Below are 16,350 nucleotides of genomic sequence, written 5' to 3'. Positions count from 1 at the left end.
GATTTACTATAGAGTGTATTACACTTATTTGTATAATTTGCACGACGTTTCGAACCTCCATGGTTCATTCTCAAGTGAACAGATCTTACAATACTAGTTGATTTTATACCCGCATTAGGTCAGGTGATAATACAATGAAGGTGAAAACATGGGGGGATACATAAGGGATAAACATAGGGGCTGCAGAAGGCTTATTGGCCCATACGAGGCATCTCCTATCTAAACACAAAGATTAATCCAGTGTAATTGGCCTGTTATGTTGGACATTGTCTTCTGTGTTGGCATCGATATGTTCTTGTCTTGTCCTTACTCTCATGGTGGGTAGAGTAAATAGTTCCGTGATTTGGGTGTTCATGGTAGGTCGCTCTATTCTTATGTGAATTGCCTCAAGAATTTGTAATCTTCTTGAATCTTGGGTTTTGTCTATTATGCAAGTATTCTTGTTCAACATTTCTCTTGTTAACAAGAGAAATGTTGAACAAGCATGAACCTGAAGTTCATGCCTTCTTTACCCAACAAAGTCTCATCCGTTTATCAAAGAATTTTTAAATATATTTTCATATTGATTTATTGGGGTTCTATTACATGGCCAGGAAGAATTTCAGATCCGGATTAACATTAAGAAATATTTTTTTGTACATTTATATAGAAATATTTCTTTAGTATTTTACCATCCATGTATTTAAAAGCAATTATGAAGTTAGAAAAAGTAGCATAGGCTCCTCGCACAACATTCTTTATGTGGTCCTCAGGTGATACTTTTCTATCTAGAACCATCCCTAGATCTCTCTTTTTTTATCAGAATTTTTTAAGGATTTCTCACATAATTTATAGGTTGTGTGGGGTCTATGTTCTCCTATTCCACCTTCCATAACATGACATTTATTCACATTAAATTCCATTTGCCAAGTGGTGCTCCATACACTTATTTTGTCCAGGTCATCTTGAAGGGCATGCCAATCATCTAAGTTTCTTGTTCTTCCTATTATCTTAGCATCATCAGCAAACATGTTCATATAATTCTGTATTTCATCTGGTAGATTGTTTATGTAGACAGGTTTATGTACCACAGGTTTATGTACCTGTGCTACTCCACTTGTAACATTTCTCCAGTCTGATACATTGCCTCTGATTACTGCCCTCATTTTCCTGTAAGTCAGAAAAGTTTTCATCCATGTTAGAAGCTTACCTGTCACCCCTACAATATTTTCCAGTTTCCGGAACAACCTCTTTATGTGGAACTCTATCAAAAGCGTTTTTTAGGTCCAGATAGATGCAGTCAACCCAACCATCTCTTTCCTGTAAAATCTCTGTTGCTCGATCATAGAAACCGAGTAAATTCGATACACCGGATCTTCTAGATCAAAAACCATACTGTCTGTCTGATATTATATCATTTCTCCCCCAGTGTTCTACCCATTTAGTTTTTGTTACTTTTTCCAATATTTTGACTATTACACTTGTCAATGATACAGGTCTATAATTGAGTGGGTCTTCTCTGCTGTCACTTTTGTAGATTTGAAGTATTGTGTTTGTGTGTGTAGCATGTGCATTAATTCAAGTAGAGTGGCTGTGTGTTATCTGTAGCTGCAGCTGTAGAGAAACACAATTTTTGTTTAATGAGGATATATATTTTATTCAGGTTTTCCTTATTTTCAGTTCACATTCAGGAAAATCAAAATAGGAAGATCAGGGAAGCGAAAGACAAGAATGTAGAGCAAGAGGATAAGTCCTTGAAAAAAATGAAGAAACACCGACTTTCTCAAGATACAACTGTGACAAGTAATCAAAACTCATTCTTCGATTTCTAAGCAAAACTTGTACTCACCTAGTTGTGCTTGCAGGGGTTGAGGATTGGCTCTATGGTCCCGTGTTTCAACTATCAATCAACTGGTGAATATATTCTTGGGCCATTCCTGCAGTTTGTCCAGTTTTAGTTATAAATTTTAAAGATTTAAAAATTGTAAAGTAATATAAACTTAATGGTAATTTAAGTAATGAAAACTTATTGGAACTTAAAGTAAAAATGAACTAGAATAATTAATAACAATGGATGACCAATAAAAGTCAAAAAGCAATTATGAAATCTATAAAATGAATAGCTTACTTACTATAATATAATAAGTACACTATAGTTTAATATTAAAGTTACACTAAAACACTAAAACAAAATGTGGTAGATTAAATTGAGATACACTCAGGTACACTGGATGATAAAGTTTATACTAGAGGACACAGGCAAAGCCAGTGTACTATGGAACAAGGAAGTAAAAAAAGAAAAAAAAGAGACAATAATAAAGAAGACCCATTTTTTTCTGGGGGGAGCCCCGTCGGCTCCCCGGAGCTTTACCGGCTGATATGCTAATGTCAGACTTTGGCATCAGTCATGTGTATGGAGTTCTAGGGCCTACCGGGGACCACGAGCCAGAACCTGGCCCCCTCAGAGAGGCAAGGGGAGCAATGGCCTATAGAAACCCCCGTGTGGTTGGAAGCATTCTATGTCTGCCATCGAACGGGTCAAGCATCCAGAAAGGTAAGCATTCCAAAACAAACCCCTATTCTGGTGAAAATTGCTACCTAAGCCGAACTAGTGAATAGAACTCTTCAACAGAAAACAAGGAAACTAGTGTGACATCATACGTCACCGCGCCGCTGTCTGCGCAGCTCCCCCCTCCCCGGGAGGGGGAAGGGGGAGCCCCAGACCTCCCACGCCGGCTATCCACCCATCAGTTCTTCGGCTGATGCTATAGGCAATGGTTATGTGCTCCGGCTCCAGTGGTTGTTTCAGCACTGTACCTAGAGTGTGGTGTCTGTTTTCTAGGTGGTGCGTGAGCCGGGTGTGATTCTTCAGTACTCGGGCTGCATGCGCCTAGGGTTCCCTTCCCTAGGTGCCCTGTAAGTACTGCCCTTGGGGCTTGGGGCCACCTTCCACAAGTTCCTTGGGTCCTGCCCCTGCTTGGCCGTTTACTGCTTGGTTTTCGGCCGCTCTTTGTGTGCTCGGGTGTTCTGTCTCCCTTGTTCGCCTTCGAGTAAGGGGCAGTGTTTGCACTGGTGGGGCGCGGGGTACTGTGCAGCTTGTCTTTACCAATCATAGCGGCCGGCTCTGTTCCGCTTGGGTACGCTGTCCTCTTGCGGGGTTTTCTTTTTCTTTTGTTTATATACCTGGTGGGGGGGTCTGCCTTCGTTCTTGCCCCTTGTGTCCCTTGTGTTCTGAGTATTTCTGGTGGTACCCCCTGCTAGGTCCCCGTGAGTGTACACGTCCCGGGGGTTCAGCTCTTAGAAAGTTGTTTGGTAGCTTGGGTGCTGGTTAGCAGTACCCTGCCTGGGATTACCTGAGCGCGAGTCCTCTTAAAGTAAACGCTCGGGACCCTGGGAAACCCCTGGGGGCGCGCGGGTCCGATGGATGTGACCCCAGAGCCCCCCCCTCGCTTCCAGCGAGTTTGAGGGTTGCTCTCACCTTTTGTCTCTGGGTGACTCTCTGTTTTGCCTCCGTCTGCTGCCTGTGGGGTCGGTGACACCTTCGACCCGGTGTCCTGCGAGTTTGGTTGCTCGTTGTGGCTCGGTTCCCCAGTTGTGCTAACAAAGCGGGTGCGGGCAGCAGGGGCGTTGCACTTGAGCCTTGGTGGTGGCAACGTTCTCGTGGTTTCCTCCCCGGGAGCCCCGGGGCTGCCCCGTTGTATTTCGTTTTGGGACTTGGGGGTGTTGGTTGCTTCGGTTCCATCCACGCCCCCTTGTCTTTCCCCTGGTTCACCCTTCCTGCCTGCATCCGGTTCCTTACCGTCTGTAGGTTCAGGGCGGGGTGTTTGGTGGTGTTGAGACTCGGGCGGTCTCGGGGAATTCCCCTTCCGGGGTAGTGACGGGGGCATTTGGGCCTGTTCCTCCAGCCGTGTTGTATGAGTCTGCCAGTGGGCTCCCTTCCTTAGTGTTTTCACGGCTGCCCCAGTTTTCTGGTACGGCCGGGGCTTTGGGGGAACGGCTCGGCCCCGGGGCCTGTCGTGTAGGTTCCCGGGGCTGGGGAGGGGCTGACTTGGGGGGCCTTGGCCCCGTTAGACCCCGTGGGGGGTTTTATCCCCCTCTAGGCGGGGCTTGTGGTTACGCGGAGTGGGGTCTTTCCTCCCCATTCGCCGTACGTGCTGTTGGACATCGGCCCCTCCCCGGGCTCGGTTCCTTGGCCTTTGAGTCGGTTGGTTCCGTCCTGTGGGTGGATGTTTCCTCCCCCGCTTTTTGGGACGGTGTTTTTGTCATTTTCCCCGTTCGATGGGGTTCTGCGTGACTTCTGATCTCGGGTGCGCCTGCGCCTTCGTGTGCCTTCGGGACTAGTGTTGGCTTCTGTGTTCTCGAGGGTACGGGAAGGTTTTTCGCTACTTCCCGCATTATTGGAACGTCTGTCGGCTCCTAGTACTTGTCGCCCTGTTGGGCTACTTGTCGCCCTGTTGGGCTACTTGTCGCCCTGTTGGGCTACTTGTCGCCCTGTTGGGCTACTTGTCGCCCTGTTGGGCTACTTGTCGCCCTGTTGGGCTACTTGTCGCCCTGTTGGGCTACTTGTCGCCCGGTTGGGCTACTTGTCGCCCGGTTGGGCTACTTGTCGCCCGTTTGGGTTCCCTTTTTTTGGGCTCTTGGCTTCTTTGGCCGGTTTTATTGTTCCTGCTTCCTCTTTTGGCTCCTTTTCTCGTGCAATAGTCCTGGCTGGCGCCTTCCCGCAGGGAGGGTGTGCGGTTCGGCCAGCGTGTTATGCGCATGCGCCGTGGAGTTTGTTTTGGTCTGGGCGGTGGTTCAGTGCTGGGGTTTTGCGCCCTTTTTTGCTACAGTGCTTCGCCTCTCGTTCTTCTCCCTGGCTGCGGTATGTGCCCCTTTGCGCCGGGGGTGTCCTGGTTCCCAGTTGTGGGGAGGACACCGCGGTTTTCCCTGTGTCATGGGTGTGGACCGCCTCCTTCGCCTCTCCCTGTTCTCCTGCGGGTCCGGCAGAGTCCGGCTCTGGCGTCTTCACCTGGCAGTGCTCCCAAGTTCTTCTGGGAGCGGTTGAGTCGTGTCAAGTTCGAGCCACCATTCGCCAGGTGAGTTTCTGCGGTCTGGCGTCTTTTGGCCGGGCGCTGGATGCGGCGGTGTTTCCTATACCTGTCTTTATTTAGGTATATTTTTGTACGACTGAGACCGTTCGCACACCAGTGACTGTCCCTTTATCACCCCTTCCTGTCCCCCTCATGTGCATGTCCAACCTATGCTGGAGTCATTCAGGGGACCCTCCTTTTTTAATGTTGTGAGGTGTGGGGGTTGTAGGGTTGGTTCTGTACTCACCTGGTGAGGCTCCTGGCTGTGCTTGCAGGATTTGAGCTCTGGCTCTTGGGTCCCGCCTATCTGGTAGAACTTGCGGGATAGTACCAGTGGAGTGCAGTGGTGCTATTGGCACTTTTGGGGAACACTGTATTACCATCAGTGGTCTGTGCTTGTTACACGACCTACTTGCGAGCATAAGCCTTCTTGCTGGTTCGTCCGTGGACTTCCAGGGCGCACTGGCCTGTTTTCGTATGGCAGTTCCGGCCCGTCCTGGTTGTGGGGGTATGTGGGCCGGTGGACTGCTCCTAGCAGCTGCCTGGTGGGCCATCCTCTGGCCGGTCTGGCCTGACCTTGGGCCGGGCTTGAGGTGTAAAAGAGCTCCCAGTACCTCATCCAGCAGGTATCGAGCGGGTTTCTCCGCCGTCGGTCACCTGGTGCAGGTTTCTGGGCCTGCAGGGTTTTGTCGTGTCTCCGTTGGCCCTGTCTGGGGTCTGCCTGCTCCGTTCTCTGCCTTTGCAGAGGGGAGTTGCTATTTACATGTTGCATGTTGCAGTGGTGCCTGTTGCTGCTGCTGCTGCACGTGTGCATTGGTACCGTGTTTCACGGTGGCGTGTCCTTGTTCCTGTGTCCGGTTGTGGAGTGGCACTTTGCTGCCGTTTTGTGCCTGGGGATTGCGTGGGGTTTTTGTCCCTGCCTGATTGTCCACCCCTGGTTGTTCTCCTGTTTTTTTTTTTTTTTTGTGCTTCTGCTCTTTCCTCCTGCCTCTTCTGCAGCAGGGATGTTCTGCGTGTGTTCTTAGGCGTTGGTCAGCCTGTGTCCTGTGATGTGCTTCTTTGTCTCGGTCTGTTGCAGTTGTTCGTGCCCCTTGGTTCGGGTCCTGTTCTGGCGGCGACCCTTCCGCCTTCTTTGGTTTTTCTATCTTGCCCTGCCGGTTGTTGTTGTTTTATTTTTTTTTTTTGGGGGGGGGGGTTCTTGCGATGTCTCGCGTCGGACCCGTCGTTTCTGAACTCCTGGCGGGCTTGCATGCTTCGGGGAGTTTTTTCTGTTCGGCAGACGTTCCATCTCCTTGTGCCGCCTGGGTTTCGGTGGTCGCGCCCGAGATCTTCTCGCGGCTCCGCCTTTTTCCTGGGCTCGGGGGGGGCCTTGTCGGGGCTGCTTATGTTCTGCCTCGTGGTCTCGCCTCCGGTTGGTGGTCGGGTGGCTTCGTGGTTGGTGTCCCACCTGCGTGCTTCTCTTGGCGGCAGTATGGGGTATTTTGGCGGTCCTTCCTTTTCCTGTCCCTTCTTAGGTGGTTCCTCTTGTTAGCTTGGTTTACTCTCGGCTTGGTTTTCTAGTGGGGGTTGGGGGCCGTCATCTTGCCACATACTGTCGCCTCTTTTCGTGCGGCGCAGGCGGAGCCGCTTCAGCTTGCTTTCGGTCTTGGTGTTGCTTCTGCACCGTTAGTCAGCTGTCTTGTGCGTCATTTCACCTCCGGCCTGTTCGTGCGCCGCTTGCACCATCCTGGTCTCTGGTCAGCGTGCTCTGTCTTCTCCTCGGTTGGTAGTGCCCCTTCGGTTCCGGTGTGTTTTTTCGTCGGCTGTTTCCTTTGGGCCTTTGCCTCTGGGGATCGGTTCGCTGTGTTTTCTTGCTCCTTCGGTTTTAGCGTTTTGGTTGTTTGATGGCAGCAGTCTCCATCTTTTCTGGCGCGGGGTGGGGCTGCTGCATTCTGGAGGGGTCCAGGGTTTGTTGGTGCTTCGTTGGTCGGGCCGGGGGTGTGTCGTTTTTGTGTTCAGTGGCGGCCCTCTGCTGTTGTTTGCGTGCCACGGCGTTTGGGTCCGGAGCGCGTTTTGCGTTGATCCGGTTCTGTTCTTCCCGGTTCGCGGGTGATGGTGTCCCGGGTGGTCAGCCGTGTTCTTGCGGCTAAGCTGCCTGTGTTCTTCCCTCATGCCTGTGGCGTTCGTGGCTTCGCTGCTCTCGCTGCCGTCTGGGCGACGTGGCCTTGCAGTCTTTCAGGCATGGATTTTTGGTGTTCGTGCAGGGGCCTTGCTGCTTCGTGGTTCTCGTGTTGTTCCCGGGATTTTCGGGGCTGTGGCGCCTTGGGTTGGCGTTTGCTGCCGGTTGTCTCGCCTCCTTGAAGGGTGCGTGGTGTCCGCCTCCCGGTTTTGTCCCTTTGACCTTCCTCTGTGGGTAGTTAGCTCCGGGGAGCCGACGGGGCTCCCCCCAGAAAACCAGCGTTGAATGTAATGAAACGCCATTTTCTGGGTGAGACCCGGAGGCTCCCCGGCAACCCTCCCTCCCTCCGGTCGGCGTTTTTTCGCGTGTTTTGACATCCAGCCTCAGAACTGATGGGTGGATAGCCGGCGTGGGAGGTCTGGGGCTCCCCCTTCCCCCTCCCGGGGAGGGGGGAGCTGCGCAGACAGCGGCGCGGTGACGTATGACGTCACACTAGTTTCCTTGTTTTCTGTTGAAGAGTTCTATTCACTTAGGTAGCAATTTTCACCAGAATAGGGAGTTTGTTTTGGAATGCTTACCTTTCTGGATGCTTGACCCGGTCGATGGCAGACATAGAATGCTTCCAACCACACGGGGGTTTCTATAGGCCATTGCTCCCCTTGCCTCTCTGAGGGGGCCAGGTTCTGGCTCGTGGTCCCCGGTAGGCCCTAGAACTCCATACACATGACTGATGCCAAAGTCTGACATTAGCATATCAGCCGGTAAAGCTCCGGGGAGCCTCTGGGTCTCACCCAGAAAATGGCGTTTCATTACATTCAACGCTGGGTTTTTTTAAGTTAAAACCTTTTGGAAGGAAAGGCACAGCTAAAGTACACATTGGTAGTTAAATGAGGTTATAATTTGAACTCTGGTTATTCAGCAGCTATCCCACAGTCATTCAGGAGAATTGAGGTGAGCTTCAGTTGTTATAAAATAGGTTTTTCCAGTGTCAGTCCCCCTAGCTATAATTGTATTGTCTCCCACAAAACAATGTTTAATTACAGAGGAATTTTTCCAGAAACCCCGCAGTTTAAATAAGAGATTTTGTCTGAACCTGGTCAGACATTTATTCACATAAACATTTGATTTACTAGAGACTGCAGATTTGAAAAGGTCTGACTTGCGGAAGCAGCTATCTAGTTTAACTCAAATTCTCCTGTTATTTATACCCTCCTGTTGATTTGATACCCACTCTATAAGCTGATTTGATGTCACTAGTTTTGATTGAATATTTTGATCATATCTTGAATATTTTGATCTTTGGGGAATATATTTCCATATTTGGATCATACCTTGGATCATTTGGTCTTGGGGGAAAGACCATCATGCATTCATTCATTAATTCATGATGGTCTTGGGAGAAGTTTGTGAATGAATGAATGGAGGTTTTGGGGAGGCTTCAAGTGTGCTTTTTGGACCTGGCGAGTCTTTGGTTCCTGTCCCATCTCAAGAATATCTGATCATATATTCAAAGCTCTTTTTGTTGTTTGGCAATCTACCAGCTGTCAACTATTTGTTGTGATGTGTTTTGTTAATATATATTTTGTTTAGAATATACTGTATGGAAACCAGGGATACAAATATTGTATAGCTACAAATATAAAAAAAAAAAATTTAAATATAAAGTACTTGTTATATATTCTCAAATAATTATTATAAAAGTGTGCAATGAATTGATGTGTGCTGTATTTGCAGAGCATCAAATCATGGAGATGGTAGGGCAAGTACCTTGAGGTGCTTCCGGGGCTTAGTGTCCCCGCGGCTCGGTCGTCGACCAGGCCTCCTGGTTGCTGGACTGATCATCCAGGCTGTTGGATGCGGCTGCTCGCAGCCTGATGTATGAGTCACAGCCTGGTTGATCAGGTATCCTTTGGAGGTGCTTATCCAGTTCTCTTGAACACTGTGAGGGGTTTGCCAGTTATGCCCCTTATGTGTTAGCGGAAGCGTGTTGAACAGTCTCAGGCCTCTGATGTTGATAGAGTTCTCTCTCAGAGTACCTGTTGCACCTCTGCTTTTCAACGGGGGTATTCTGCACATCCTGCCATGTCTTCTGGTCTCATGTGATGTTATTTCTGTGTGCAGGTTTGGGACCAGCCCCTCTAATATTTTCCACGTGTAAATTATTATGTATCTCTCCCGCCTGCGCTCAAGGGAGTACAGATTTAGGCTCTTTAGTCGATCCCAATAGTTTAGATGTGTTACTTTTTTTACTGAGTAATAATTTTTACTGATGGTTTACTGAGTAGATTCTAGCAGTAAAGATTCTCTGCACGCTCTTCAGGTCAGCAATTTCTCCAGCTTTGAAAGGGGCTGTCATTGTGCAGCAGTACTCCACTCTAGAGAGCACAAGCATTTTGAAAAGTATCATCATCGGTATAGGATCTCTAGTGTGAAAAGTTCTTGTTATCCAACCTGTCATTTTTCTTGCAGTTGTGACGGCTACTTTATTATGTTCTTTAAAGGTAAAGTCTTCAGACATGAGTACACCCAGATCCTTGACATTGCCTTTTCGTTCTATGTTATGATTTGCCCGAGTTTTTTACGTGGTTGCAGTTTTTATATTTTCATTTTGTCCATAGCGCATGAGCTGGAACTAATATTCGTTAAACACCATATTATTTTCTGTAGCCCATAGAAAGACCTGATCTACATCTGATTGGAGGTTTGCTGTGTCCTCTATGTTGCCTACTCTCATGAAGATCCTAGTGTCATCTGCAAAGGATGATACAGTGCTATAGGTTGTGTTCTTGTCTATGTCCGATATGAGGATAAGAAAAAATACTGGAGCAAACACAGTACCTTGGGGGACTGAGCTCTTCACGGTTGATGGGCTGGATTTTATTTTGTTGACTATTACACATTGTGTTCTGTTAGTCAGGAAATTGTAGATCCATCTACCTATTTTTCCGGTAATTCCTTTTGAACGCATTTTATGTGCAATAACACCATGGTCATTTATCAAAAGCTTTTGCGAAATCTTTGTAAATTACATCAGCATTTTGTTTGTCTTCCATAGCATCTAATGCCATATCATAGTGGTCCAGCAACTGCGACAGGCAAGAGCGCCCTGTTCTGAAACCATGTTGTCCGGGGTTATGCAGATGCTGTGATTCCATGTATTTTGTGATCTTACTTCTTAGCACTCTCAAAAATTTTTATGATGTGCGATGTTAGTGCTATCGGTCTAATTTTTTGCCTCTGCCTTATTTCCTCCTTTATGAATTGGTGCTATCTCTGCTGTTTTTAGTATATCAGGGATAATGCCAGTATCTAGGCTTTGTCTCCACATAATGTGGAGGGCCTGTGATAGTGGTTTTTTACAGTTTTTGATGAATATGGAGTTCCAAGAATCCGGGCCTGGTGCAGAGTGCATAGGCATACTGTTTATGGCTTCTTCAAAATCCAGTGGGGATAGGGTGACGTCTGATATATGATTTGATGTTGGTATCATATCCATGAAAAACTCATTTTGGTTAGAAATCTTTAGTGCGTTTAATGGCTCGCAGAAAACAGTCGTATTGCTTCCTCAGTAGCTCGCTCATTTCTTTGTTGTCATCGGTGAAAGTTCCATCTCCCTTTCGCAGGGGCCCAATACTAGATGTGGTTTTTGATCTTGATTTTGCATAGGAGAAAAAATATTTCGGATTCCTCTCTATTTCACTGATGGCCTTTTGCTCTCTTTGCCTCTCCTGGGTTTTGTATGATTCTTGTAGCTTGAGTTCAATTGTTTCTATTTCTCTACATAACCTTCTTCGCCGTTCTTGAGATAGGGTGCGACTCTCAAGTTGTTCCGCGATTCGCTTTCTTTGCCTATATAGGGAACGACGTTCTCGTTCCAATCTGCATCTCTTCCTCTTTTTTCTTAGGGGTATGCGGTTTAAACATATTTTTAGTGCTACTGAGCTTATTTTTTCCAGGCACTGGTTCAGATATGCATTTTCTAGCTGTTCTTCCCAGTTTATTTCTGTGCAGTCCTTGTTTATTTGCTCCCAGTTTATCTGTTTATTATTGAAGTTGAATTTGCTGAAATCTCCTCCACCGGGAATCTGGACTGGTTTTGAAGATCTATTCCCCATGGTTGTCATAACTTCAATTAAGTTGTGATCTGAGTAACAGGTATTTGTAATCATTATGTTTCTGATCAATTCATCATTATTAGTGAAAATGAGGTCCAGCGTGTTCTCCTTCCTAGTTGGTTCTACTATTTGCTTGTTTAAGGCAAACCTGTCGCACATCCGTAGCAGGTCATTTGCATGTGCCTGTTCATTTAGGCTACTTCCTGGTATTCTTTCTGATATTACTGTATTAGCCAGGTGCTTCCATTTCAGGTGCCGTAGGTTGAAGTCCCCAAGCAGGATGATGATCGGAGCTGGATTTGTGAGGTTTTCCAAGCAGTGTTCTATTTTCATTAGTTGGTGTTTAAACCGCTGAGGGTTTGCCTCCGGTGACATATATACAAGGACAATAAGTACATTTAGGATCTCTATTTTGATTATTAGCACTTCCACCATATCATTTGAGGTGTTTAGCAGCTCAGTACAGATGAGTGTGTCTTTGATGTAGAGGCTGACCCCACCCTGAAGCCGGTGTTTCCATCACATATGAAAAGATTGTACTCTGAGATCCATATTTCACCATCATGGTAGTCCTTTGTGTGGGTTTCTGTTAGGGCTGCAAACACTGCATTTGCCTCATGAAGGAGACCATCTATAAAGTGAACTTAGTTGGATTTGCGTGTTCTTATACCCTGGATGTTGGCAAATATAAATGATGTTATCGTGTTAGTGAAAGTGCTGGATGCCTTACTTCGTGATAATATCTGAGGCTCTGGTAAGGAGGCCACTGTGTTTGCGTCCTCTCTAGCATTTGACCGAGTTGGTGGAAGAGTCTGGTCATTTTTAGCCATTCTTCTCCTCCTCCTCTTGCTAAAAAATTATCCCAGTCGATGGAGTAGTGGGTGTTTTCATAGTGGCAGTGTTGCTACCACGTGTCGCACTCTTAATTTGTTTTGTTCACTTGTTAGATTGCATTACTTGCATTTTCCCACTAGTTATCTTACAGTAGAGGTAATTACCTAAGTGTAATTACCTAAGTGTAGTTACAGGATGAGAGCTACGCTCGTGGTGTCCCGTTTTCCCAGCACTCTTTGTCATATAACGCTTTGAAACTACTGACGGTCTTGGCCTCCACCACCTAACTTGTTCCAACCGTCTACCACTCTGTTTGCGAAAGTGAATTTTTCTTATATTTCTTCGGCATCTGTGTTTAGCTAGTTTATATCTATGACCTCTTGTTCTTAATGTTCCAGGTCTCAAGAAATCTTCCCTATCCATTTTATCAATTCCTGTTACTATTTTGTATGTAGTGATCATATCACCTCTTTTTCTTCTGTCTTCTAGTTTTGGCATATTTAATGCCTCTAACCTCTCCTCGTAGCTCTTGCCCTTCAGTTCTGGGAGCCACTTAGTAGCATGTCTTTGCACCTTTTCCAGTTTGTTGATGTGCTTCTTAAGATATGGGCACCACACAACTGCTGCATATTCTAGCTTTGGCCTAACAAAGGTCGTGAACAATTTCTTTAGTATATCGCCATCCATGTATTTAAAAGCAATTCTGAAGTTAGAAAGCGTGGCATAGGCTCCTCGCACAATATTCTTTATGTGGTCCTCAGGTGATAGTTTTCTATCTAGAACCACCCCTAGATCTCTTTCTTTATCAGAATTCTTTAAAGATTTCTCACATAATATATAGGTTGTGTGGGGTCTGTGTTCTCCTATTCCACATTCCATAACATGGCATTTATTAACATTAAATTCCATTTGCCAAGTGGCGCTCCATGTACTTATTTTGTCCAGGTCTTCTTGAAGGGCATGACAATCATCTAAGTTTCTTATCCTTCCTATTATCTTAGCATCATCAGCAAACATGTTCATATAATTCTGTATACCAACTGGTAGATCATTTATGTAGACAATAAACATCACTGGTGCAAGAACTGAACCCTGTGGTACTCCACTTGTGACATTTCTCCAGTCCGAAACATTGCCTCTGATCACAGCCCTCATTTTTCTATCAGTCAGAAAATTTTTCATCCATGTTAGAAGCGTACCTGTCACTCCTCCAATATTTTCCAGTTTCCAGAACAACCTCTTATGTGGAACTCTGTCTAGTGTCTGTGTCTAGTTTGGTGTCTAGAGGTGTCTAGTTTCTGTGTCTGGGCACTAGTTACCTGAGTACATTACACCTGCTTGATGGGGTTCTGGGAGTTCTTCTACTTCCCAAGCCCGGCCCAAGGCAAGGCTCAAATTGTGAGTGTTTTGTCCACCAGGCTGTTGCTTAGAGCGGCCCGCAGGGCCACATACCCACCACAGCTCGGCTGATCTGGAACTTCTCTTAGAAAACAGTCCAGTTTTCTCTTGAAGATGTCCACGGTTGTTCCGTCAATATTTCTTATAGTCGCTGGTAGGACGTTGAACAACCACGGACCCCTGATGTTTATACAGTGCTCTGATTGTGCCTATGGCACCTCTACACTATTTGGAAGAATACACACACAGTGGGTACTGGGGTGGGCCTACCTCCAAATGGCCCCTTGGTAAAAGTAAACCAATTTTAACTCAAATAATCTATGCTAGGATTCTTGGAAACCATTGTGGCACCACAATTGCCCTTCTTGGTCTCTGTCTACCGATTGTTGTAATGCCTGGTGGCCTCTGTCTACAGACTACTATGGTTCCAAATTTCTGTGATTTTGGTGTTTTATTTTTTGCAAGAAATATATATTTATTATATATGTTATGTTTTCCACATTTTCAGCACATCAGTGTCCACTTACTGCTGAAGCAAGTACCTTCATCAGGGTTCCCAAAGATCATATCTTAGAAGGGTCGAAGACGTCCATTATTTTGAAGTCATCAAATAGAAAAGAAGAAAGAAATAATTTGAAGATAGTCAAGAAGGAAGATGAATCTGTTGGAAAAGGGCAAGTCATGATGGTTCAGAAGAAAATAACGCACTATTTGTCTGATAGCAGATAATAAACTATTTTTTGATAATGTAATTGAGTCAGAGGTGAATCCCATCAATCTTACTTCCTTTACAGAAAAATAAATATAAACAAAATATTATTTATGTAAAATATGATTTATTTTTGTAATAAAATCAATAAACTTTATGTAATTAAGTCAGAGGTGACTCCCATCAATCTTACTTCCTTTACAGAACAATATAATTTCTAAGAAAAAATTCCTAAGTATTTTTGTAACATATATGATATATTTTTTTAATAAAATCAATAAACTTGTGTTTAAAGTCAGTAGTCCATATATTAATTTATCAATCCATCCTTGTGCAGTATGTGCAGTACCACAGCCTGGGTGGTACACATACTGCACATACTGCATATACTGCACATACTGCACATACTGCACATGTGTGCTTCTCTCAGAAGTTCCTGTTGCACCTCTGCTTTTCAACGGGGGTATTCTGCACATCCTGTCATACCTTCTTGTTTCATGTGATGTTATTTACGTGTGCAGGTTATTTTTGTGTGATGGTTGTAATTTCAGATTTTTGTTGATTAATTTGGAGTAGGGGTAATTAAGGGTGGTGGGTCCCCAAGCACAGTTATATATATATATATATATATATATATATATATATATATATATATATATATATATATATATATATATATATATATATATATACAGTATATATATATATATATATATATATATATATATATATATATATATATATATATATATATATATATATATATATATATATATATATATACACACACACACACACACACACACACACACACACACACACACACACACACACACACATACACAGGCATACCTCAGAATAAGAGTTTAATCCGTTCCTGGAGACGCCTCGCCTTCCGAAAACTCGCATTCCGAAGTTAATTTCCCCATAAGAAATAAAGGGAAATGAATTAATCCGTTCCTGACTACCCCAAAAACCCCACATCAAACTAAATTTTTATACCTAATTTACCTAATTCATCTAAATAAACCTACAAAACTATGTTCCAGTTATTACTTACCTTACTGTCGAGTGCTGTAGGCGTATGGAAGATGGTGAGGAGGGGGGAGGAGGAGATCGAGGAGTTACTGTTTGGAAGGGAAGTCCCCTTCCATAATCACATCAGGCAGTGAGGACCTTTCTGGTGTGCTCTCCCTGGGACGTTTAACCTGAGTGCCACTAGGTCCTGGTTGAGGCTCGCTGCTCGATTTCCTCACCACAAATTTGTCCATGGAAGCTTGCTTTTCCCTTCTTCGCAAGCTCTCTCTGTAGTAAGGCATCACATTGTCATTGAAAAGATTAAGACAACGGCCAACTACAGCTTTGTCTGGGTGAGTATGTTCAATAGTTGTTTGAATCTCTTCCCACATCTGACACACCTTCTTAATTACTGCAGAAGGGACATTCGCTGGTGCTGTTGGTGCTGCTGCCACCTCCTCCTCCACTGCAGAATCATTCGCTGCTGTGTTGGCTTGCTGTTCCTGTTGAAGGGCTAGGAGTTCTTCGGTGGTCAGTTCTTCGTTGTGTTCTTCCACCAACTCCTCCACATCATCACCATCCAATTCCAAGCCCATTTGCTGGCCTAGACTAACAATTTCCTCAACAAAAGGCGCATCATTTATAGGCTCAAACCCCTCAAAGTCTAGTTCTCTCACACCTTCAGGCCACAATTTTCTCCAGCCAGAGATCAGGGTTCTTTGAGTCTTTTCTTGCCAGGCTTTGTCAACGAGTTTTAAAGCACTAAAAATGTTAAAATGCTCTCTCCAGAACTCTTTGAGGGTGAGGTTTGTGGCTTCAGTCACTTCAAAACATTTCCGGAAAAGTGCCCTTTCATACAGTTTCTTAAAATTCGCTATGATTTTCTGGTCCATAGGCTGAATTAGAGGAGTGGTGTTAGGAGGAAGGAATTTAACTGTGAGGAATTTATTGTATTAAGGCATCAAATCATCTTCCAAGCCTGGAGGATGAGCAGGAGCATTGTCAAGGAGAAGCACGGCTTTGAGTGGCAATTGTTTCTCCTGCAGATATTTTTCTATGGCAGGGCACAGC

General features: G+C 45.3%; 1 protein-coding gene across 4 annotated transcripts in view; it reads left to right on the top strand.

Moving 5' to 3' along the window:
• The window catches only part of LOC123765802 (myb-like protein V), a 36,630-nt gene extending 22,070 nt beyond the window's left edge, over window positions 1-14,560 (top strand). For all 4 annotated transcript variants that reach the window (XM_069337237.1, XM_069337239.1, XM_069337236.1 and 1 more), the window contains 2 exons: window positions 1,660-1,782; window positions 14,062-14,560. In XM_069337237.1, the coding sequence (XP_069193338.1) occupies window positions 1,660-1,782; window positions 14,062-14,282 (344 nt within the window). In that variant the 3' untranslated portion in view covers window positions 14,283-14,560. The remainder of the gene's footprint in view (window positions 1-1,659; window positions 1,783-14,061) is intronic.
• The last annotated feature ends 1,790 nt before the right edge of the window (window positions 14,561-16,350 follow it).

The sequence above is a fragment of the Procambarus clarkii genome, chromosome 37 (assembly GCF_040958095.1).
Source record: "Procambarus clarkii isolate CNS0578487 chromosome 37, FALCON_Pclarkii_2.0, whole genome shotgun sequence".
Lineage (NCBI taxonomy): Eukaryota > Metazoa > Arthropoda > Malacostraca > Decapoda > Cambaridae > Procambarus > Procambarus clarkii.
Note: the sequence above shows the minus strand (reverse complement) of the source record. Positions and strands in the feature narration are given on the sequence as shown.